The sequence below is a fragment of the Delphinus delphis genome, chromosome 6, assembly GCF_949987515.2.
Source record: "Delphinus delphis chromosome 6, mDelDel1.2, whole genome shotgun sequence".
In the NCBI taxonomy this organism is placed as follows: Eukaryota; Metazoa; Chordata; class Mammalia; order Artiodactyla; family Delphinidae; genus Delphinus; species Delphinus delphis.
In genome coordinates, this window is record NC_082688.1 from 7,333,123 (window position 1) to 7,357,454 (window position 24,332).

The window sequence follows — 24,332 nt, forward strand, 5'->3', positions numbered from 1 at the left end:
AGTTGCTGAATATCCTTGGGTCTCAATGTCTCTGTGAATCAGATGTTGATTCAGGAAAAATTCCCAGAAGTAGGATTTCTGGATTAAAGAGGAGGCACACTTTAAGGTCAAATTACCCTCCAATTAAGTTTTATCAAGTTACACTCACACTTACTTTCTATGTTCAGCTTCCCAATACTATCCATTACTTTCTCTACTTCCTCCTTTCCCTCCTAAACCCTCTTCAGGCTGGCTTTTGTTCCCACTACTCTCGTGCAATTGTTTGGGACATTTAATACTATGGGCCACCCTTTTCTTCTTCTTGTTTTTAAAAAATTTTTAAATTTATTTTATTTTTTTATTTTTGGCTGTGTTGGTTCTCCATTGCTGTGTGCGGGCCTTCTCTAGTTGCGGTGAGCCGGGGCTTCTCTTTGTTGCGGTGTGCGGGCTTCTCATTGTCGTGGCTTCTCTTGTTGCAGAGCACGGGCTCTAGGCGTGCAGGCTTCAGTAGTTGTGGCACGTGGGCTCAGTAGTTGTGGCTTGCGGGCTCTAGAGCTCAGGCTCAGTAGTTGTGGCGCATGGGCTTAGTTGCTCTGCGACATGTGGGATCTTCCAGGGCCAGGGCTCTAACCCGTGTCCCTTGCATTGGCAGGCGGATTCTTAACCACTGTGCCACCAGGGAAGCCCCACCCTTCTCTTCTGGAAATATTCTCCTTCCTTACTCAGGTGAAGCAGGTCTTATTAGTCTCATTTTTACAGCTAGGAAACCAAGGCCCAGAGAGGTACCAAGTCTATTAAAGAGGACATAGCACTGTTCAGGCTTCATATTCAGGCCTCCCGACTTCCACAGCCTTGAGCTTCTTATTTTTATTTTTTTTAACGTTTTTTATTGATTGCTGGGAAGATGTTTTCATTTATTTATTTATTTGGTTGTGCTGGGTCTTAGCTGCAGCAGGCAGGCTCCTTATTTGCGGCTCACCAGCCCTTTAGTTGTGGCAATGTGAACTCTTAGTTGCAGCATGCATGTGGGATCTAGTTCCCTGGCCAGGGATGGAACCCGGGCTCCCTGCATTGGGAGTGTGGAGCCTTAACCGCTGCACCACCAGGGAAGGCCCATTAAGCTTCTTTTTGAATGTGATTTTTGGAACCCTTGGTGATGTTTGCAAGTGTTTCTAGTGTTAAGAGGGCCTCACCAGGAGAATTTTGTTTGGTTCTACTTTCTTTCTAGGAAATTTCTATTGCATTCCATTCTTTCCAGTGTTGCTAATCTAATCGGTCCTTACGGCCTTGGCTGGAACAGGGTCCCAATGAGGACTCAGTCGTGGGTACAGAGGGGCCTCTGATTGGGCAGGTTTCCATCCCTCTGAGAGTTCAGGGATAGGAGGAAAGCAGCCCAGAGAACCTGGCCAGAGCATTCTTGCTGAGAGGCTCAGAACGGGGCCTTGGGGCCAAGCAGCTTTCCGGGGGGTCTTGGGCAAATGTGATGCAGGCTTTATGGGTGATCTGGGGCAGTTATTTTTCAGACAATCAGCACCCTCAATCGACATGTAACAGTTGATTCCTCATAGTTACCTTAAGGATTATTAAGATCAACATACAGTAAAGCTCTGGGTTCTACCTGACACACGGTAGATACTCAGTAATTGGTAGTTGTGCAGGCCTTTAACTTCGGTTTAACAAGCATTTTTCCACATTCGACCTCATTTGGGCCTTCCAACTACTCAACCACACTGGATCCGCATATGGTTGTTTAAAATCGCCATTCTGTTGTGGCAGAAACTGAGGATCAGACGGCTAGCACTTGGCTTCGAGGTGGTCGCCAATTGGAGCTCTGCTGGAGCACTCGGCAGCTGCGCCAGCTCTGCACCCCGAGGCCCCACGACTCCAGCCCGCCGCGGCCACAGCACCCCGCCCTCGCCTCTGCGCCTGGCCGCTTAGCGCCATCTTTGAACTTGGCACGAGCGCGTCGCTTCCGCACTTCCCTCCCCACCCAAAGTAGACGCGCATGCCCCAAGCGGGCTCCTTCTGCGTTTGGAGAATCCAGAACTGGTATTGCTTGTCGCACCGTCGGAAAAGAATAATTTATCTCTTCTTCTTGGATCTTGGGGTGGGGGGGAGGAGGAGAAGGAGGTGGAGAAGGAGGAGGAAGAGGAGGAGGAGGAGGAGGAGGAGGAGGAGGAGGAGGAGGCGGCGCGCTGACAAGTTCAAAAATGGCGCCGATAGCCTCACCTTCCCAGCCTTCCGCTCTGGAGGAGCGGGGGCGAAGGTTGCGTCGGACTGCGCCGGCGCCGGGGTTGGGCGGGGTGGGGGTGGGGGGGGCGGATCCGTCTCCACGGTAACCCGCGCGCAGCCGGGGCAGCTCTGCCGCGCGGGAAGCGCGGGTGCTGAGGCGCTGGCTTCAGGCGGGGCTGCGAGCACCGAGCGGCCCGAGCGGCCCGAGCGGCCCGGTCCGCTGCAGGACGAGACCCTGGGCTTGGCGTCCGTGCCCTCGCAGTGGAGGGGCGTCCAGGGCATCCGCGGGGAGACGGTGAGGGCGCGGGTTTGGCTCGGGGCGACGTGGGCGGGAGGGCGAGGGGCCTCGCGCGGCTGCCGGCCCAGGTTCTGAGGTCCCACCGTTTTATTTTTATATTTTAACTCGCAGAAACTAACCCTTTGGGATACCCTCGTCTCCATTTCCCCAGTCTTTGAATAGCAACAAAAGAGTTTTTCTTTAAAACCTGTAAAAACCCCACGTTTTGAAGGATTTCGTGTGAACTGCGGTTTTTAGGCATTTCAAACTAACTTTCACTTAAAAAACACGACCAAACTGCATTTTCAGGTCGAGACACACCCGTTTTCTAGTACGTAGTTTAATCCAAAGCACACAGACGAGGTGGTCTGAGATGAGGGCAGGGCTGCAGGGGCCCAGGGCTTCTGAGGGATCTGTGTGGAGACTTGGAGCCCCTGCTGCGTCGGTGGCGATTCCTCCGTCACCAGCGGGTGAGCTCCCTCCCGGAGCTTGTCTGCATCGGACAGGAAATAAACTATGTAATAAGTATACTGTGTGTTAGAGGTGAGCAGTGGACATGGACAAAAGAAAAAGGGCGAGGGATTAGAAAGTCTGGGTGGGGGAGTGAGAGGTGGGCTGCAGGGCGGGCCTCATGGAGAGAGTGATATTTGAGCAAGGACTTGGAGTGAGAGAATTCACCAAGTGGATACCTGAGGTAGAACAGCCCAGGGAGAGCAAACTTCAAGTGCAGAGGTCCTGGGGTTGGAGCCAATCTGGTGTGTGTGAGGAGGCAGGTGGGGCTGGAGGGGAAAGAGAAGGGGAGAATAGTTCCAGGTGAGGTCAGAGAGGGTAAGGAGAGGCAGGTCAAGTATAGGGCTTGCTCATCATTGTAAGGATGTTGGCTTCTCCTCGGTGAAAATGAGCATTGCAAGGGGCTGCATATTTCCCAGCAGAGGAAACTCAGGCTTAGCTTGCCACACAGGTGTTAGAACCTGCAGAGACCATGTCCTCACCAACACCAATACCAGTGAGGTTTCTGTGATGTCGTACTCTTGAGGACAGGTTTCTTGCCTCTGGCCAGCAGTCTGCAGGTCTCAAGCCAGATTTCATCTGGCTTCAAAGCACTTCACACTTCGCCATGCTGGATAGAAATGGTTCTAGTTAAAAGCAAAGGCAGCGGATAGTTTAGTTATATCTATCCATCTTTACTGAAGGTAAATGTGTAATTCACATTCACTGGCTTTGAAAAAATACTTGAAATAGTTCTTGTTTGCTGAAGATTCAGATTTGATTTAATTTAATTTAATTTTTTTTTTTTGGCTGCGTTGGGTCTTCGTTGCTGCACGCGGGCTTTCTCTAGTTGCGGCAAGCCAGGGCTACTGTTTGTTGCTGGTGCGCAGGCTTCTCACTGCAGGGGCTTCTCTTGTTGCAGAGCACGGGCTCTAGGTGCGCGGGCTTCGGTACCTGCAGCACGCAGGCTCTAGAGCTCAGGCTCGCTAGTTGTGGCGCATGGTCTTAGTTGCTCCGCGGCATGTGGGACCTTCCCGAACCAGAGATCAAACCTGTGTTCCCTGCCTTGGCAGGCGGATTCTTAACCACTGGGCCACTGGGGAAGTCCAAGATACAGATTTTAAAAGATTCCAGGTTGGGAACCATTGACTCAGTCTAACTTTTTACTTTTTTTTTTTAAAGAATGAGATCGAGGCTTGTTGATTTTCTTGTAGCTATAGTTTTAACCCGTAGGGCTCTAAGAACTGATTCTAATACTTGAGGTGTAAAGGCTTTCATCTCAGATGTTTCAGTTGAATCAGTCTTTCCTGTCTTATTAAGGAGATTCTTTATTAAGTTGTAAAACTGTTGCAGGGGTCAGAGGAAAGTGGTAAATTGCTTTTTCCAAATTAACTTGTTTCTCTTTATAGAAGTTTCTGTGTCCAAAATTTAGAAAAAAATCTGGATAAGCAAAGACTGGAAATAAAAACCACCCCACAGTCTCATTGCCCAGGCATTTGGCTTATACCTGCTCCTTTTTTGTTTTGTCTGTTTTCTCCCATTTTTTTTTACAAAAATGGAATCACACTGTACATAATATTTTGTAGACCCACTTTTTTCACTCAGTACACCCTGAACATCCTTTGTGTTTAAATTTTTTTTTATAACTTCATTTTATTTAATCAGTCCCTTTTGAAGGACTGTTTCCAACTTTTATCGACAAACCCTGTGCTGAGTGTTTTAGCTAAATTTGTATGCAGCTTCTTAATTTTTTTTTGTAAGTTACTTTGGAAAAGCCGAAAATTGTTCTTTGCTTGGCCCACGTAGTGGTGCAATATTGGAATGTACTTTTACGTCCCAGTGATGAATTTTTTTTTTTAAAGTATTAATGATCTTTGGCCTGATTTGACTTTTCTTGTCCTGTTTCGATTGGTTCACAGAGGGACAGGGTCCTGGACTTTGGGACCAGTCTGTGGGTTTGAGTGCACAGACTCTTTGGGGGCTTGGTCTTGGGCCAGTCATGTGATCTCTTCTGCAAAATAGGTCTTGGTAGAATACTTCTGTGGGATTAAATGAGATGCTCCTAAGAAAACAGTTTGAGATCCCAGCTCTGTTCAGGTGGGGGGGATCACGAGTGTCAGCGCTCAGTCAAGCAGCTGTGTGAGATGAAGGGCTCCTGATTGCCTTAACCTTACTCATCTGCTTTCTCAAACTTGGCTGACCCTGGAATGCCCTGGAGAGTCTTGAAAAATATGAATGTCTGGTCCTTACCTCCAGTGATTCTGGTTTAATCGGTATGGTGTGACCTAGGAATCTGGTTTTATAAAAGCTCCCCGGGTCATTCAACGTGTGGCAAAACTTCAGAACCACTAATTTAATCCACCCTACTCTGCAGCAGAGTTACCTTTCTGAAGCCCATTCTGACCCTATCAGAATGTAGGGTGCATTTTTCCATTTTTTGTGGTGAGATACTTATAAAATTTACCATATTAAAGTGTAAATTCAGTGATATTAAGTACATTCACAATGGGCAACCATCACTACCATCTAGTTCTAGAACTTTTTTATCAGCAGTTGCATTTTGGGCATTCTGGTCTGTCTCCTTTGGACTCTGAGCTCCCAGAGGGCAGGGTGTGGGTCTTGTGTACTTTTGTATGTCCCAGAGGCCCCCAGGAAATACTGAATTGAATACTTTTCTTGTGTCCTGTCATCCATGGGCATGGTTCTGATGCATTTCTCCCCTCCTGCTTTGGCTTGGCTGGTTTTTTGGGGTTTTTTTTGCGGTACGCGGGCCTCTCACTGTTGTGGAGCCCACGCGCCACAGCTAGAAAGAAGCCCATGAGCCACGACGAAGAGCCCACGCTGCAACTAAGACCCGATGCGGCCAAAAATAAATAACTATTTTTTTAAAAATCCCCCAAAAACCAACAACAAAAAGAACGGGAGGTCATACCTTGAAGTACCTTGATGTTGGTTCTGGGTTCAGTTACCTGCACACTCTTGGAGGTCTCACACCAGCGAGACAAGAGACAATGTAACTGTCTATGTTGCATCACAAAATCACAAAATCTACTCAGCTCAACTTGGTTTTTTTTTGGCTGTGCTGTGAGGCTTGCAGGATCTTAAGTTTCCTGACCAGGGATTGAACCCCGGCCCCAGCAGTGAAAGTGCCAAGTCCTAACCACTGGATTGCCAGGGAATTCCCATCAACTTTATATCCAAGATAGTCCCATCATACAGCTTCTGCTAGTTAACATCAAAATGTATTTCACACCAGGGTCAAATTTTGTTGGTATGCTGATAAAGAGCCGCTGAATTAGGTCAGGAGTCATCTCGGCTCCCATCACACCTGAGTATCATCAGGTGTGTGTATAAGACTCAGAAAGGACATGGAAGGGAGGGCTGGGAAGAGACCTGAGGGGAAGGGAGATTCTGGGAGGGAGAGGGGGGCAGCAGTGAGCCTGAATGGATGTGGCAGTGACAGTGCCGAGCCATGTTCACATTGGCAACATTTCTCAGCCCCTGGGGAGGAGCCCTGTCTCACCCTATCCTACCCAGGTGAAACCTGGGTCCCCAGAGAAGGGGAAGGGGGGCGATACGAGCACTGTCTGCACCTCGAGGGCAGAGATGAGGGCTCTGGGGCCTGGGGTGTGGCCATGGGAAGTATATAGCTGAGGGGCTAGGCCCACATCTGGGGTCTGAGTGCCCTCCCCATGGCATCCGCTGGGGGCATGTTAGCAGAGCAAATTCTGGGACCCCATCCTAGACCTACTGAACCAGAAACTGTACAGGGAGGAAGCAGCAGTTTGTCTATTAGGAGCCTCCCGGTGATTCCGGGGCCCTGCTCATTGATGACGCTAGTCTAGAGTGGTCTCTGAGGTCCTCTTCTACTCTGGAGTCAGGTGTGCGGCTCAGGTGGGTTTTGGGGGTGGAGTGATGGGCTGTGTGCTCCGTATTTGCTGGTAGTGGTTACTGCCGAGGGGAGTGAGGGGGCTCAGCCTTCAGCTGCATGGCGTCCCAGACCCCTGCCTATTCTCTGTGTGTTTCTGTATTTCGTCATCCTCCCAACCCCCATTTTAACAGATATTACAAAGGAGTGTGTCTCACGACTGATGTGTATATTTAATATAGTTTCCTCCTGAAGAGCTATTACTAAATAATTGGTATGTTTTATTTATTTATTTATTAAATTTATTTATATATATTTTTTATTTTTGGCTGCGTTGGGTCTTCGTTGCTGCACACGAGTTTTCTCTAGTTGGGTGTGCGGGCTTCTCATTGCGGTGGCTTCTCGTTGCAGAGCACGGACTCTAGGCACGCGGGCTTCAGTAGTTGTGACTCGAGGGCTCTAGAGCGCAGGCTCAGTAGTTGTGGTGCACGGGCTTAGTTGCTGTGCAGCATGTGGGATCTTCCCGGACCAGGGCTTAAACCCATGTCCCCTGCATTGGCAGGGGGATTCTTAACCACTGAGCCACCAGGGAAGTCCCAATTGGTATGTTTTATAATCAGTAGTCAAGGAGATCTAGAAGGTATATTTTTAATAAGAAAGTGACTGTGTTCTACTTACGACCACTGCATGTTGACACCGTGTGAATGGGTTTCTTTTTTTAAAAAAATTATTTATTTATTTTAAAATTTTTGGCTGTGTTGGGTCTTTGTTGCTGCACATGGGCTTTCTTGAGTTGGCGGGGAGCGGGGGCTACTCTTCCTTGTGGTGCGCGGTCTTCTCATTGCGGTGGCTTCTCTTGTTGTGGAACATGGGTTCTAGGCGCATGGGCTTCAGTAGGTGTGGCACGTGGGCTCAGTAGTGGCTCGTGGGCTCTAGAGCGCAGGCTCAGTAGTTGTGGCGCATGGGCTTAGTTGCTCCGCGGCATGTGGGATCTTCCTGGACCAGTGCTCGAACCCCTGTCCCCTGCATTGGCAGGAGGATTCTTTTTGTTTGTTTGTTTGTTTGCGGTACGCGGGCCTCTCACTGTTGTGGCCTCTCCTGTTGCGGAGCACAGGCTCCGGACGCGCAGGCTCAGCGGCTGTGGCTCACGGGCCCAGCCGCTCCGCAGCACGTGGGATCTTCCCAGACTGGGGCACAAACCCGTGTCCCCTGCATCGGCAGGCGGACTCTCAACCACTGCGCCACCAGGGAATCCCCTGGCTGGACAGTTTCTGAATGAATGAATCATGCATAGGCACTGTCGACATGGGATTCCTTTAACCTTTGGGACTAAAGGTGGGGAAGAGTCCTGTTCTCTCACAGAACACCCCTCTGGGCCACTGTTGCCACCTGTTGCTGGAGAGTGACTGGTCGCCTGGCCCATGAGGGCCGTTTCCTCAGTCATGGGAAGTGTTCCTGAAATTGATCGACCAGTCCTTGAGGCCAGCAGCGGCATCTTATTTCCGAAGTGGGGCTTTGTGGGGTGGTGGTCTGGGAGACAGAGCCCTCCTGGGTATGGGCTAGGGCTCTGGTAGCAAGTAACAGAAACCAGCCAACCAGCTCCCGTCGGACGCTTTTCTTTAGGATGCAGAGGTGTCTCCTGGGCTTGGCATGGAGATGCAGCTGGCCCTGAGGAAGGCGCAGGAATCAGAAGCTAGGCGGCTTTGGGACCCTCCCTCCACCTCTCAGCTCTCCTGTTGCCACACCCCCCGTGAGGCCTATCTCTGCACGTCTCCTGTCTGCACTGTGGCGCTGGCTGATTGTTGGCACTGTGTTTCAGTTCTAGGCATGTGCCGTTTATCTTGTTGAGTCTTTGTCTCAGATGTGAATTTCCCTGAGAGAACCCAATTGGCCTGGCCTGGTTAGTCTCTGCTTCTCGTCCAGTCGGTAGCTACAGGCCTGGTGTTTGGGGCCAGCCTGCATCATGGGTAGGAAGTTTTTGGAAAAACTGGCCCTTGTGTGGAGGGCAGATTCTCTAGAAGGTATTTCCTCACCATTCTGGGCCTCGGTTTCCTTCGTTGGCAAGATGCAGGAGCCCTGACATCTGGGTGTCTGTAGGCTCTCTTGGGACCGGAGGGCAGGACTGCCACCTGGACTCTGCTCCCTGAGTCCCACCGGCTTCCTGCTCCGCTGAAGGCTGCACAGTTTGAGGATCTTGGTTTGGGAATGGTTCTCCGGTTTCTTGGCCACATGGCCCAGTGTGATCGAAGTCTGGCTGGGTCCCACCTGTTTTCCCCTGCAGTGCCTCTGAGGTGCAGAAGGCAGGCGGCAGGCCCAGCATCCACAGTGGTCACCTGCCCAGGGAGCAAGGATCCTGCTCACCGCAAATTCTTCCTCTCACCTCTTAGAGGGCTTATTATGGGAGCCGCGCCCTGGCGACAGCCACATGCTGCCTGGCATGGAAGGCACCACCCTGTATGTGGCGGCCGTGGGCAAGCCCTTCCCCCGGAGCCTCCGGACCTCATCCCTAGATGGGTCAGGATCGGTTGTGAGTTATGTGTATCTCGAACCGTGGGAGCTGACTTAGGTGTCCCAGAGTGAAGAGAGAATAATAGTGGCTTCTTACCAGTTAACAGAAAAAAATTATGGCTGCAGTGTCATTGGTTTTAAGTTTTTTAGTTAAGTTTTAGTTAAGTTTCCCTCCATAAATTTTCCTTAGTGTTTTGGCATCTGTTATTTGCCTGAATAAGCAAACAGCAAAGGAACACTAATAGCAATACCTGAAAAGTTAAGAGCTTGTTGTCTCTTTGGACATTTTTGCTTGTGGTTGTGACCTTACATTAATTTTTACATTAAGACATTCATGTAACATTCTCTTAGAAACATTGTTTTGAGTTCATCTGATGTGATTAGTGGCCAGGATTTTAGACTGAGAGAAAACACCTTGACTGAGAGATAATTCAGTGTCATGTGTCAGAATGCCTGGATTCAAGCTCTGTTGTGATTGCCTCTTTGCTGTGTGACCTTGGGTGAGTTACTTAACTTCTCTGTGTCTCAGTGCCAACCTTAGAAATGCAAAAAATAGGATTTACTTTATAGGGTGGACGTGAGCATGAGTAAGATGATACAGGTAGGGGCTTCCTTGGTGGCACAGTGGTTAAGAATCTGCCTACCAATGCAGGGGAAACGGGTTCGACCCCTGGTCTGGGAAGATCCCACGTGCCGCAGAGCAACTAAGCCCGTGTGCCACAACTACTGAGCCTGTGCTCTAGAGCCCACGAGCCACAACTACTGAGCCCACATGCCACAACTACTGAAGCCTGTGCTCCTAGAACCCATGGTCTGCAACAAGAGAAGCCACTGCAATGAGAAGCCCGCACACCACAACGAAGAGTAGCCCCTGCTCGCCACAACTAGAGGAAGCCCACGGGCAGCAAGGAAGACCCAACACAGCCAAAAAAAAAAAAAAAAAAAAAAAAAAAAGATGATACAGGTAAAGCTATGGGGACAGTGCCTCAATTAGCACTTAACAACTGGTACTGTTACAATCTTTGAGGCTTCCAGGAAGTTTGAGATTCACCCACAGTCTTTTAACATTTTGTCTCGGCATGTTTACTTTCTTTTTTTAAAAAAATTATTTATTTATTTATTTGGTTATGCTGGCTCCTTAATTGCAGTACGTGGGCTCCTTAGTTGTGGCATGCAAACTCTTGGTTGCAACATGCATGTGGGATCTAGTTCCCTAACCAGGGATCGAACCTGGGCCCCCTGCATTGGGAGCTCGGAGTCTTAACCACTGTGCCACCAGGGAAATCCCATTGGTGTGTTTACTTTCTGATTCCTGTGCCCATCCATTGATTGATCAGTGTTCACTCTCCCTCAGTGGACTCCTCGTCTTGTGGCTTCAAGTCACATCTGTGGTTGGATGCTTTCTGGAGCCTCATGCCTTGTGACCGGTCTCAGAAATCCTCGACGCCTCCATGGGGATGCCTGAGAGGCATCTGTCTAAAGGGGGTCTAACAGAAAGCCTTCTGTGTTCTCTTCTCCTGGAATTTGCCCTCACTTTCAGTTCAGGGACACCCCATCCACTGGTTCTCATCATGGTCCTGTGGCTTATACTGCGAAGGAATCCCTAGCCCTTTGTCCTGGCTCACAGACTTTCTGTTGCCTGGACTTTGCCCTTGGGCTGCCCTTCCTCACCCTCTGCTCCCAGGTACACTGCCTGCCGTCCAGCTTCTAAGCATGGGGCCTTTTCTTCGTAAGGTTTTGTTCTGTTCTCCCCCCAACCCTTTCCTGGGACCCTTTTTCCTGCAGCTTTCCACTTGTCCTTCACACCTTAGCTCAAATGCCATCTCCCCAGAGGCTCCCTCGCCATCCCATCCCACTTGCGTCCCCAGCTGTTCCCTTCTCTCCCACACCTCTGCATCCATCTAGCGCCACTTGTGTTCCATCATGTTTTTCTTGTGTGTTTATTTGCCTGTCCCCAACCCCTACGTAAGCTCCTCAGGCACAGGAATCTTGCACGTTTGTTTTCTGCTATATCCATAATAGCCTGACAGCACCTGGCAAGTAGATGTTAAATAGAGAAATAAAATGTGTGTGTGTATATTATGAATGAACTTGTACTACCTGTCAAATCCCATGCAAAGTGCTGGGGATGTAAAGATAGACAGGGTTCTTTCTTTTTTTTCTTTTTTAAATTAATTAATTTTTGGCTGTGCTGGGTCTTCGTTGCTGCACGCAGGCTTTCTCTAGTTGTGGTGAGCGGGGGGGCTACTCTTTGTTGTGGTGCGCGGGCTTCTGTTTGTGGTGGCTTCTCTTGTTGCGGAGCACGGGCTCTAGGCACATGGACTTAAGTAGTTGCCCCAGGCGTGCTCAGTAGTTGTGGCACAAGGGCTTAGTTCCTCTGTGGCATGTGGGATCTTCCCGGACCAGGGCTCGAACCCGTGTCCCCTGCATTGGCAGGCGGATTCTCAACCACTACGCCACCAGGGGAGCCCGGGGCTACTCTTCATTGTGGTGTGCAGGTTTCTCATTGTGGTGGCTTCTCTTCTTCTTTCTTTTTTTTGTGGTGGCTTCTCTTGTTGCGGAGCATGGGCTCTAGGCACGTGGGCTTCAGTAGTTGTGGCACGTGGACTCAGTAGTTGTGGCTCGTGGGCTCTGGAGCACAGGCTCAGTAGTTGTGGCTCATGGGCTTAGTTGCTCCGTGGCATGTGGGATCTTCCCAGACCAGGACTTGAACCCGTGTCCCCTGCATTGGCAGGTGGGTTCTTAACCACTGCTCCACCAGGGAAGTTCTTATGCTGGAGGAGCTCAGAGTTTAATGGGAGATGGACAAGCAAAGAGAGAATTAAGTTGAACGTGAAGAGGAGCATGGTGACAAGTGCTGAGTTCTCCACGTTCTAACAGGAGCTGTGCCTGTGTGTGGCCAGCCCCCTTCCTTCAGGCTTACTAACACTGGCCTGGTGCCCAAGTCTGAGCAGAGAGCACAGGGGTCCAGGCCTCGTCACTGTCCTGTAGGTGCAGGTGCCTGGTAAGTGGCCACATGAGGAGAGTCTCTTGTAGATGAGAGTAATCTCAGTGGTATAGGGGCCCTCACTTGGTGAAGATTGGTCATGTCCTCAAGAAAGGGAGGCTGCATCTCCTTCCCTGATCTGATGTCTGTCCTTCTGCCCAGATAAACAGGGGACAAGGAATTGGAGACAGGTGGCAGGGTGGAGAGGAGTGGCAGCTGGGGAGTAGTCTGTCTTCTCCCAACTAGCTCATCACGGACACACATGTGTCCTTTGATCACGGTGGCACCTTGGAAGGTACCCTACTGGAGACGGCTGGCTGCCAAGTTGGGGGAGAAGAGGGGTGTTCTGTTGGTGACCAGGTCTGAGGTTCTTCAGCGCTGGCTAAGACAGCCACTGCTGGCCCTAAGATGACCTGATTCTTCTTGATGTCCATATTTTCAAAAAGGGCCCTCCCATGTCCCCTCCAAATAGTGTCACCGAAAGTCCTGGGTCAGGCCCTCACTGGGTCACCCTAAACCACTCACTGTGGCTGGGGGAGGGACCGAGTGCTCTGATTGGCTAGCTGGAGGTCAGGTATCCCTCTCAGTGGGTTGTCTTCACCCATGCCACAAAGAAAGATGGACTATTTACTAGAGGAAGGGGACAGACAGAATGAACTGCGGTCCATTGTTATTTATTCTTGGGGGAGGGTGAGTGCCCTGCGCAGGTGATGCTGGGAGTACATCTGGCTGGTGACTGTGTTTCGATCTCCTTCTCCAGAAAAGTTGCCAGACGGCCAGCATTGCCACTGCTGAAGCGTCCGCCCAGACCCGGAAGCATGCAGATGCTGAGGTGCAGACCGAGGCCCCTGAGCCGGCCAGCCTGCAGTCTGTGCCCCAGTATGATGGCCCCCGGCTTGTGGCCTTTCTCCGGAGAGTGGAGGCCATGGTTACCCGAGAGCTGAACAAGAATTGGCAGAGCCATGCGTTTGACGGCTTCGAGGTGAACTGGTCCGAGCAGCAGCAGACGGTAGGGATGGGCTGGTGTGGGCCTGGGATGTCTCAGGTTGAGGCTCTACCCCATTTTTAAGTCCTTCTTTTGTGCCATGCAAATAATAGTAACACCTCCAATAGTAATAACAGCATTCACGGAGCTCATACTTTTTGCCAGGTACTAAGTTAAGAAGAAGTCACTGGGCCGTCCCTGCTGCCCTTGAAGTAGGTGCCCTTGTTATCTCCATTTCACCGCTGGTAAGCGGTAGAGGCAGGATTTGAACCTGGACAGTCTGACTCTGGATCTTATTTTCTTAACCACTCAGCTGTGTTTCCCCAGGCACTCTCTGTGCCAATTCATCTATCCCTCAGGACAACTGTATGAGGTAGTGCTATCCTGATCTCCAATTTATATTTATTTTTTATTTTTTCTTGGCCACGCCGAACAGTTTGTGGGATCTTAGTTCCCCGACCAGGGATCAGACCCGGGCCCCTGGCAGAATCCTAACCACTGGACTGCCAGGGAATTCCCATGATCTCCATTTTATAGATGAGAGTCAGAGGGGCTAAGGGACTTGTCCACAGTCATACAGCTGTAAGTGGCTGAGCTGGAGTTTGAGTCCTGGTCTGTCTGGTCTCACTGCCATGCTCTAGTGACTTCAGCATCGCCAAGTCTTTCTGGTCTCGAGGCACAGCTCAGAGCTGTCACCCTGTCAGCTCAGATGTCCAGTTGGGTACACAGCCTCTGCTTTGAGATCAGGTAACCTCTGAATGAAGGAGGGCCCCTTGGTGGCTTTTGCTCCACCCTGGTGTTGCCTGTGGACAGGCTGCTGAGCAAGCAGTAAAAACTTTGCTTATACAATGTTTTCTTCCTTTAGAAATGGAGGTAATTCTGTATTCAGAGGTCATAAGCCCTCCTCTCCTCCCCTCCTCTTCTTGTATCTTCCTTCTATCTATTTCCAGATACATAGTTGCCCTGTTCCCATCAAATCGTTGATAGGTATGGGAAAGTCGGTTCATTTGAGAGAAATCCTCAAAATCCCTCTGAAAAACAGTTGCCAAGTCCACACCCAAGTGTGGAGTCATTGATTCTTCTTAAGCAGAGCACAAGGAGAAGGTAATGAATGTTAAAAGCTCAGCTCAGCCTGCCCCCTTTTACAGTTGCATTCAGAGAGGTTAAGCTTTTGTTCTTAATTGTTGAGGCTTTTCCACCCTTCTGTGCAGTTAGTTTGGTCCACCTGTGTATTACTTTCTCCCCCTTTAAAAACTATTCTTTTCTGATTACAAAAGCAATACATGTTCATTATAATAAGTTGAGTCATCGCAGAAGTACAGAACATGTAATACGTAGACAGTGAGTGGGAGCCCTGGTTCAGAGGCCTTTCCCATGCTACACTGACACATAGCATTAGTGCTACTACGGTTGTCATTAAGAGCATTTTAAACAAAAATGGAAAGCACTGTACATTTTGTGACCTTTCTCACTCACCAGAGCTTTCCACGTCAGTTCCTGTAGAGGGGCCCCAGTCCCTGTATAACCTGCATCACATCCCACTGCACAGACACACCAGCCTTTCTTGAGTCCCCTGTTGTTGGACATCCCAGCAGCAGCTTCACTTCTAGACACGTGTCCTCCGGAAACACGTGAATGGGCAGGGGGTTGGGCAGCACCCTCTGGGTGGCCATGTGGCGTGTGGTCCCCTCATGGCCCTGAAGTTTCTTGCCTTTCTGAATGTTGGGCAGAGGAGTAGTGCTTTCAGATTTTGCTGTTATATGACAGAACTGAAGTGAATCTCTCTCTCACTTTGTTTTTCTTTTGCATCAGTATTTTGATTAGTTCTTCCTGGTGGAATTACTATTTTGGCTCACATGTCTGGTTGTTCTGTCTCTACTCCAGCTGTCTAGGTGTTGGCCTTGACATTTCACTGCCATCCTTGGCTCTAGTAGCCCCGGAAAGCCTGAGATGCCACTCCTTTTTTCTTTTCTTTTCTTTTCTTTTATTTATTTATCATTTTTGGCTGCGTTGGGTCTCTGTTGCTGCGTGTGGGCTTTCTCTAGTTGCGGTGAACGGAGGCTACTCTTCGTTGTGGTGCGTGGGCTTCTCATTGCAGTGGCTTCTCTTGTTGTGGAGCACGGGCTCTAGGTGCGTGGGCTTCAGTAGTTGTGGCTCGTGGGCTCTAGAGCTCAGGCTCAGTAGTTGTGGCGCACAGGCTTAGTTGCTCCCCAGCCATGTGGGATCTTCCCAGGCCAGGGCTTGAACCCGTGTCCCCTGCATTGGCAGGCGGATTCTTAACCACTGCGCCACCAGCGAAGCCCTGAGATGCCACTCTTAATGAAGGACTGTAACTTCACAATTCTAAAATCAGTGACAACATGGCTGAACACTTCAGAATTAGAGATGAGGAAGAGGTGACCCAGGGCACCCCCTGAAACCTTTGACCTCTTTGCTGTGTCGTGTCCTGCCTCTTGTTTCCATGTGGGTGTGGCTGACTGCTGTGAGGCACTGTGACCAATCTTGGGGTCTTCTCTCTTCAGAAGCAAAGCCCGTTCTGTGTTGTCACGTTGCTACAGATGTCATCCATCTGTGTATCTCTCTATCTCTCTATTTCTCTATCCATTTATTTATTTTTAATATTTATTTATTTGGCTGCACTGGCTTTTAGTTGTGGCACGCGGGATCTTTGTTGCCATGTGCAGGATCTTTAGTTGTGGCATGTGAACTCTTAGTTGAGGCACGTGGGATCTAGTTCCCTGACCAGGGATCGAACCTGGGCCCCCTGCATTGGGAGTGTGGGGTCTTAGCCACTGGACCACCAGGGAAGCCCCTATTTATTTATTTTTTATTACCATTTTTTATTTTATTTATTTATTTATTTTTGGCCGTGCTGGGAGGCTTGCGTGATCTTAGTTCCCTGACCAGGGATCGAATCCCGGCCCCCAGCAGTGGAAACGTGGAGTCCTAAGCACTGGACCTCCAGGGAATTCCCTATTACCATTTTTTAAATTGAAGTATAGTTAATTTACAATGTTGTGTTAGCTTCAGGTGTACAGCAAAGTGATTCAGTTATATATATATTCTTTTTCAGATTCTTTTCCATTATAGACTTGTTTCCTTTTTAACTGCTACATGATGTTTCACCATAAACTTTTTTTTCTGGAGTCAGGTTTGCTGAGGTATATTTTCCATACAGGTAAACTCATCCTGTGTGCTGTGTTGAATCTTGGCAAACACATACCCATCAGTGAAGGTATAGAACAGCCCATCTATCTTTTTTTTTTTTTTAAATTTTTATTTATTTTTGGCTGCGTCAGGTCTTCATTGCTGCCTGCGGGCTTTCTCTAGTTGCGGCGAGTGGGGGCTACTCTTTGTTGCAGTGCGCGGGCTTCTCATTGCGGTGGCTTCTCTTGTTGTGGAAAACGGGCTCTAGGTGCGCGAGCTTTAGTAGCTGCGGCACTCGGGCTCAGTAGTTGCGGCATGCGGGCCCTAGAGTGCAGGGACTTCAGTAGTTGTGGCGTGTGGGCTCAGTAGTTGTGGCGTGTGGGCTCAGTAGTTGTGGCGTGTGGGCTCAGTAGTTGTGGCGCGCAGGCTCAGTAGTTGTGGTGCACGGGCTTATTTGCTTCGTGGCATGTGGGATCCTCCTGGACCAGGGATCGAACCCATGTCCCCTGCATTGGCAGGCGGATTCTTAACTACTGCGCCACCAGGGAAGTCCTGAGGACGGCCCATCTTTCCATCCCTCTGCATTCTCATCTTTGGATTTTAAATTGTACTGATCATTGCAATTATAAATGGTGTTATGATACATTATGTATATAGTTTATTTTTAATATAAACTTTTATTAAATTTATAAAACATGCATAAACACATGCACAAATTACAAGTGTTCAAGTCCATACTTTTCACATAGTGAAAACATTTGTAGAACCAGGACTGAGATCAGGAAATGGAATGTCAAAAAAAAAAAAAAAAAAAAAAAAAATGGAATCCCAAATCCCCAAAGGTTTTCTCATGCCCCGTCTACTTCCTGGCCCCACTGTATGGCTTTGTTTTAAAATAACAGATTTATTGAGATATAATTTACATCCCATATCATTCTCCATTTGAAGTGTACAGTTCATTGAATTCTAGTATATTTCCAGAGGTATGTAACCATTGCCACAGTCAGTTTTAGAACATTTTCATCACGTCCCCAAAACAGAAACTCCATATCCATTAGCAGTCACTCCCCATTTCCCCCGCACCTCCTGGCAACTGCTCCACTTTCTGTCTCTGTAGCTTTGTCTCTTCTGGACATTTCATATAAATGGAATCATATAACAAGTGGTCTTTGTGATTGGCTGCTTCTGCTTAGCAGAGTTTTATCGAGGGTCCTTGTGTTGCAGCGTCTATCAGTGCATCATTCCTCTTATGGCTGAATCACACTCTGTGGTAGGGATATACCACACTCCGCTATTACGGATCACGCTGTGAGCATCTGTGTACAAGCGTGTGTTTCCAGTTCTCTTGTGTATATACTTAGGAGTGGAATTGCTGGTCCATGTGGTAACTCTAACATCTGAGGAGTTGCTAGACTCCTCAGCGGCTGCACTGTTCTGCATTCTCACTAGCAGTGCACAGTGCAGCTTCTTACAGATTTTGGATTCTTTCCATTGGATGGCTTCTTTATATGGGGTTATGAGGTCAAGAAGTGTGAAACTATTCACAGGAGTTTTGGTCTATGGTGCAAATACTTCCTGGAAAGTGTGTCTGTGGTGCAAAATCCCTCGCCGTGGCCGGCATCGCCGGCCTTCTCGTTAGCTGCTGCTGGCCACCTATGGGCTGAGAAACAAGGTGCCAGAGTTTAAAAAAAAATGTGTGTGTGTGTTTAAATACACATAACATAAAATTTACCATTTTAACCATTTTTAACTGTACAATCCTGTGGCATTGAGTATATTCACATTGTCGTGCAACCATCACCACCGTCCAGCTTCAGAAGCCAAAGCTTTTGAAACAGATGTGAGTACAGGGTCCAGCTCTGATCTGGAGCCTGGAGTCTGTCTCAGTTCCCAAGGCCCTTCCTTCTGGGCTTCTGGAAGCATCCTGTTAGGGGAGATGTTGGGATGAAGGCTCCACACTTTCCCCTAGGGCTGGACGGTGGCCTTGAATCACTTATAGGGATTGGGAGGCCCAAGGCTGTGTGTGCTTTTTGTTACACTGCTGGGCGGCTTTGGGGCTCAGGGTTGGGGTGGTTTGTCTCTTGCAGGTGACCTGCCTCCACACCCTGGGCTACCCCCCAGCCCAAGGACAGGGTCTGCATGTGACTGGTGTCTCCTGGAACACCACTGGCTCTGTGGTGGCCTGTGCCTATGGCCGGTGAGTGGCAGCAGGGCTGGGTGTGGGGCAATAGAAGGCCCTCAGACCCTCGTCTGAGCCTCTGTCTCCCCGTCTGTGCAGTAAGGGGTTGGCCCAGAGCTTGGCCTTTCTGGGAGTCTTCCTTCTCAAGGCTGCCTGGGCATCAGGTTGGCAGGAAAAGAGCAGGGAAGGGACTCCCAGTGCCCACCTGCCAGCACTGGGCAGTGGGCCCCAGGCCTGCCTCACCTGCTCCGAGAGCTGTCTCCTGATACGCCCAGGTTCGCCCAGCTGGAGACCCTTTTCCAGAGAAACTCATGCCCTCGGGGTGCCTCAGAGGAGCCTCTGCCGCTTTGATACCGAGCACAGTGTCTGTGTGTGATGGGGCTATAGAGGCTCACCTGTTTGGGGGAGTAGGGGGTGAAGGTGTGTCAGGTGATAGGAGCACAGTGGGGGCAGGGTGGGTTGGGATGAAGCCCAGGCCGAGGGGCAGAGCTAGCTCAGGCACGTCTGTGCAGGCTGGATGACGGGGACTGGAGCACGCTGAAGTCCTTTGTGTGCACCTGGAATCTGGACCGGCGAGGCCTGAACCCGCAGCAGCCGTCGGCGGTGGTGGAGGTGCCCAGCGCCGTCATGTGCCTGGCCTTCCACCCCACGCAGCCATCCCACGTTGCAGGTGAGACGACCAGCCTAAGTTGCCTCTGCTTCCCACCCTGCAGAGGGTGGCCAAAGCCCTCCCTTGGGCCCTCAGCCCCTGGTCACGGCCAGGGCAGGTCTGTGGGGGAAGCAGAGACCACAGGTGGCCCTGACCCCTGGGCTCAGGTGAGGATGCTGGGGGTGCCCGTGCTGGGTGCAGAGCTTGGAGGAGGCGGCAGGTCCTTAGCTGAGTCTTGAGGGGGTGTGGGCCGTGCAGAGGTGTGGCCTGGTCGGGACAAGAGGCAGGACGAAGCAGGCACCCTTGGGGAGTTGACAGAGGTGATGAGCTGTGCACGTTGGGGAAAGGGGGCAGGTGAAGCTGGAGGGAATGGAGGGTGCTGGGTGGGGGATGGTAGCCTGGCAGTGGGAGAAGCTTCCTGGGGAGGGGTACAGCAGGCTGGAGTGTGAGGCCCGGGGACCAGGACGTTTCTTCCTCAGGACTGTTTTCGAGAAAGTGGCCCCACGTCCTGGCTGAGTGGGTGGGAAGGGTGGGGGCTTGTCCAGGAAGCTGGGCTGCTGCGTGGGTCGGCTCCTGACCAGGCCCTCTTGGTCCCGCAGGGGGGCTGTACAATGGCGAGGTGCTGGTGTGGGACGTGAGCCATCCGGAGGACCCACTCCTCTGGCGCACGGGCCTGACGGACGACGCGCACACGGACCCCGTGTACCAGGTCAGAGCAGCGGCATGCTTGGCGGGTGGGGAAGCACGTCCTCCCGGGCTGCGCCTTGCTGTCGCGGGCCTGCTCCACGACGCGGGGCAGGAGAGGGGGCGCCTGCTCGCCACAGCCAAGGAAGAAGGTCACCAGGGAGCTGGCAGTGAACAGCTGCTTCTGGCATTCTCAGAGCTCCCAGGCCATGAGTCACACCCGCCCCTTCTATCAGAGCCACAGTCCCCACTGTCCTGCTTTTCTGCTGGGACTGGGGGGACCGTGGAACCCTCTGGTGGGTGAGGCGGCTCCCAGGCCTCCCCGCATAAGTCTCCCTGGAAGAGAAGGGGAGGGGGGAGGGGAGGGACACCTGGTCTTGCTGGGAGATGGAGCAGGCGTCCCTTCTCAGCTTGGCCCCGCACACTGTTGTCCAGGTGGTTTGGCTCCAGGGGCCCCAGCATGGCCACCGCTTCCAGGTGCTGAGCGTGGCCACTGATGGGAAGGTGCTGCTCTGGCTGGCGGTCGGGGCTGGCCGGCTGCAGCTCAGCGCGGGCTTTGCCCTGGCCGTGCAGCAGCTCCCCAGGAGCACCAAGCTGAAGAAGGTACGAAGGGGCGAGGCTGCTGCCCTGGAAATGGGCCCCCGAGGCAGCCCCAGGTTGTGGGACCCCTGAGCCAGTGAGCCTGGGGGCAGGCAGGCGGGAGCCACTGAGGGCCACAGCGTCCACGCACGTGCCTGGGCTCCTTGGGGACACCGTGAGCGGATTCCCTCTGCTCTGCCCTGCTGTTCTTTTCTCCACAGCCTCCCCGGGGGGAGACCGAGGTGGGTGCCACAGCAGTGGCTTTCTCCAGCTTTGACCCAAGCCTTTTCGTGCTGGGCACGGAAGGCGGCTTCCCGCTCAAGTGCTCCCTGGCAGCGGAGGAGCCCGCCCTCACGCGGATGCCCAGCTCTGTGCCGCTGCGGGCCCCGGCACAGTTCACCTTCTGTCCCCACGGTGGCCCTGTTTACTCTGTGAGCTGCTCCCCTTTCCACAGGTAGGGAGGGCCGGAGCCTCCTCCGTCAGCCACAGGGCCTCTGGCACGGGGAGGGTGAGGGAGTCCCACCAGGCCACACACAGCACTGCTTAAAGGACCTGCGGTCTGCCCTGGGCCTAGGTCTTCCCCATTTGAGCCCCAGTATCCGGAGCTCCTGGGGTTGGCGCCAGGTAATCGGCCCCTTACTTTCGAGGAGGACCCCAGGTTTGGGGGCCTAGGGAGGCCTCTCATGAGCCTGACAGCCCATGAGGAGTCGGGCAGGAAGCCCCCAGCCACACCTGAATCCCCAGCGCTCATCCCCTGCCTGGCTGTCTGCCCTGCATCCTGTCTAGGAATCTCTTCCTGAGCGCTGGGACCGACGGCCACGTCCACCTGTACTCCATGCTGCAGGCCCAGCCCCTGACCTCCCTGCAACTGTCCCACAAGTACTTGTTCGCTGTGCGCTGGTCCCCAGTGCGCCCTTTGGTGTTTGCGGCTGCTTCTGGAGAAGGTAGGAAATGGACACGAGGCTTGGATGCGTTGAAGCTGGCATAAGCCCAGCCTGTACCTGGAATTCTGGGTTGGGGAGACTCTACGTGGGGTGAGGATGACTTTCATTGTGTGGGGTGGAGAGCTGAACTGAGTAACAGCCTGATCTTGTGCACAGGAAACTGTGAAGAGGCTGCTGCTCTGGGCCTCTCTTACCCCATGAATCTCCCCTTTAAGGTGATGTGCAGCTGTTTGATCTCCAGAAAAGCTCCCAGAAACCCACAGTTTCGATCAAGCAAACCCAGGATGAAAGCCCAGTCTACTGTCTTGAATTCAATTGTCAGCAGACTCAGCTCCTGGCTGCTGGCGATGCCAAGGGCGTGGTAAAGGTGTGGCAGCTAAGCAGCGAGTTCACTGAACAAGGACCCCGGGAAACAGAGGACTTGGACCAACTGGCAGCAGAGGTGGCCACCTGAGGTGGGGGGAGTCCCAAGTACAGAGGCAGGTGGGGTGAGGCTACATCTGTGCTGTACGTTTCTGATGGAAGCTGAATGAAGACACGACAAGCTTTGGGGGGAGTCATTTATTTGTCTTTCACATGGAAACAGAAAACTGGGAGGGAGAACAAAAGAGGAACTAGCCAGCTGCTTAGATATTTCTGCAGTCGGAATGGGGCAGCTGGCTTCACGACAGGAAGGGGTCCCCACAGCAACATGGCACTGGCGACTGGACCAGGAGCAGTTCACTGAAGCACCATTTTCTACTAAGTCTCACCCCAAGCTAAGCAGGTTAAGGTTACAATGGAAAGCAGCACTGTCTGGAGGATTTTTCTTAAGAGCACAGAGATGAGTTGACATGCAGCAAGGCGATGGCAGGGCAAGCGGTGTGGGCCAGGCTAACCTAGGAGCAGAGGATCAGTTCACGAAGAGCGAGCGGGTAAATTCAACGTAGTCAAAAGCAGTGGGGAGTTCGCGGCCCTTGCCGTCCACGTAGGGCTTCATGTGGGAGACGCAGTAGTCGGCTTGTTCCCGAGTCAGGTTCTGGAGGGCAAGGTGGCACCTGTCAGCCAAGCCCCCACCAGCCATGCCCACTGAGGCCGGGGGACGAGGCCGACTTCAAGAACGTTAATGCCCAAGCTTCAGGACCTCTGCTGCTACGGCCTTTAGCCTGGACTGAGTTTCATTTGAAACTAGGGATAAAAATGACTGCACCCAGCAGCTAACGCTCAAAACCGGGGTGCGTTACTCTAGACTCGGCTCTGCCCCTAACCAAGGGGGCAACCTTGCCTGGGCTTCACTTTTCAAAGGAACCCCTCACCCCCACCCCAAGCTAGGGAAGCAGAGCCCCAGACCTGGTACAGCTCCTCCTTGGTCACGTAAGGCTTCCCTTCGGAGCTCAGGGCCCGGAAGGCGCTCTCGATCTCCTCACTGGACTTGACGTTCTCGGTCTCACGGCTGATCATGAAGGCCATGTACTCTTGCAGGGAGACGTGGCCGTCCCTGGGGGGCCAAGGTGCAGTGAGCAGGGAGGGTGCGGTAGGAGCCACGTGCAGAGCTGCTTCTACCACGTTCCCTGATGCTCACCTGTTTGGATCCACAGTGTCCAGGATGGCCTCGAACTCGGGGTCGGGCTCCCCTTCCTCCACCATGGGCAGGTCATAGCCCAGGGAGCGCAGGCAGGACTTGAACTCCTGGTGGTTCAGCCGGCCAGACTTGTCCTTGTCAAAGTGTCTGTGGCACAAGGCCGAGGGCTCAGCACAGAGGCCCTGCTGCTGAGCCCACCTCCCCCGCCAGGAAGGGCGCAGCGCATATACTCACTTAAACATCATGCTGAATTCTTTGAGGGCCTCCTCGGTCACCCCGGTCGTGTTCCTGGAAGAAAGAACAGAATTAGGGACCGGATACTCCACCCCATACAGCTAAACTGACTGCTGGACGTGGGGGCGACCCTGCTTCCCACGGCCCCTGCTGCTGCTGTGCCCACCCGGGGAAGCTGCAGGTACCTGGCCTGGATCTGCTGCTCCAGGTTGTGCTGCATGCGCATGCCCAGCTGGTCGAGCTGGTCCCACTGCTGGGCCAGGCCCACGGTGCTGTGCTCTGTGTACTTGTTGTCCAGGATCAGGGCTTCCTCCATGGCCGCCCCCAGGTCCTCAATCTTCTTGAGCTGACTTCTCATGGCTCGAATCTCCTGGTGCTTGCGCTGCAGGGGTGAGGGAGCAAAGATGCGTGGGACAGGGGCTCTTGCCTCGGTTACCAGGCCCGAGAGCCTGCTTAAACAGCCCTCCTCGGTCTCTGCACCCCCAGCCTGAGACCTGCAGGGCTGCCTGCAAGGGGAAAGTGGGGATGGGGTGAGGTTGAAGAAATCCAGCAGCCTCAACAGAGGAAGAGGCGTCAGTGTGACAGTCACACATCAGTGGGTTGACCTGCCAGGGAAACAGTATAAGTACTGAGGACCAAAGGAGCCTCCTTCTCTCCCAGTAGGGCTCCTGGTAGCAACTGTCAAAGACAAAAAACTCTTTAAAATGAGGGAGGTCCTGGGCTGCTTTGGGGAAAGGGGGTACCTGACCAGCCCACCTTGTACCCAACCTGAAGCCAAGTAGGCCTGCTGGCAGTGGTGGGATGAAGGGTTTTAGGCGGGCCAGAAACACTAAGGGCACTTACTTTGGTAGCTTCAAGCTGGGATTCGAGGGTCCCGGATTCTTCCACCATGCAGGACCTAAACACAGAAGCACAGTGAGGCAGGAGGCCCGATTGCCAGCTCGAAATTAACTTCCCTCAGATAAAAGTGCCTGCAGTCTCAAATTCCTCTTATTAGGATATGAAACCTATCTGCTACTGTCTATCTTTTC

The 24,332-nt window shown here is 52.0% G+C and overlaps 2 protein-coding genes across 6 annotated transcripts in view; one reads left to right on the plus strand and one right to left on the minus strand.

The window, feature by feature from the left end:
- The first annotated feature begins 1,984 nt into the window (after nucleotides 1–1,984).
- Nucleotides 1,985–22,062, plus strand: DYNC2I2 (dynein 2 intermediate chain 2). Its single transcript, XM_069540732.1, has 9 exons — nucleotides 1,985–2,506; nucleotides 13,100–13,348; nucleotides 18,559–18,668; nucleotides 19,163–19,320; nucleotides 19,899–20,008; nucleotides 20,419–20,586; nucleotides 20,784–21,016; nucleotides 21,349–21,506; nucleotides 21,722–22,062. Exons 1-9 carry the CDS (start codon nucleotides 1,985–1,987, stop codon nucleotides 21,958–21,960), a joined length of 1,947 nt encoding a protein of 648 aa, XP_069396833.1. The 3' UTR covers nucleotides 21,961–22,062.
- Nucleotides 22,063–22,387: 325 nt separating this feature from the next.
- SPTAN1 (spectrin alpha, non-erythrocytic 1) overlaps nucleotides 22,388–24,332 on the minus strand; it is a 60,308-nt gene continuing 58,363 nt past the window's right edge. For all 5 annotated transcript variants that reach the window (XM_060014044.1, XM_060014042.1, XM_060014041.1 and 2 more), the window contains 6 exons: nucleotides 24,145–24,199; nucleotides 23,487–23,683; nucleotides 23,302–23,355; nucleotides 23,068–23,214; nucleotides 22,836–22,983; nucleotides 22,388–22,524 (listed from right to left, as the gene is read on the minus strand). In XM_060014044.1, the coding sequence (XP_059870027.1) occupies nucleotides 22,399–22,524; nucleotides 22,836–22,983; nucleotides 23,068–23,214; nucleotides 23,302–23,355; nucleotides 23,487–23,683; nucleotides 24,145–24,199 (727 nt within the window). In that variant the 3' untranslated portion in view covers nucleotides 22,388–22,398. The remainder of the gene's footprint in view (nucleotides 22,525–22,835; nucleotides 22,984–23,067; nucleotides 23,215–23,301; nucleotides 23,356–23,486; nucleotides 23,684–24,144; nucleotides 24,200–24,332) is intronic.

Excerpts from the sequence above, each read along its gene's own strand:
- DYNC2I2 (XM_069540732.1), top strand. The coding sequence starts at position 1,985 with ATGCCCCAAGCGGGCTCCTTCTGCGTTTGGAGAATCCAGAACTGGTAT. Across the intron at positions 20,009-20,418 it reads ACACGGACCCCGTGTACCAG|GTGGTTTGGCTCCAGGGGCC; the intron begins GTCAGAGCAGCG and ends ACTGTTGTCCAG. Across the intron at positions 21,017-21,348 it reads AGCTGCTCCCCTTTCCACAG|GAATCTCTTCCTGAGCGCTG; the intron begins GTAGGGAGGGCC and ends CATCCTGTCTAG.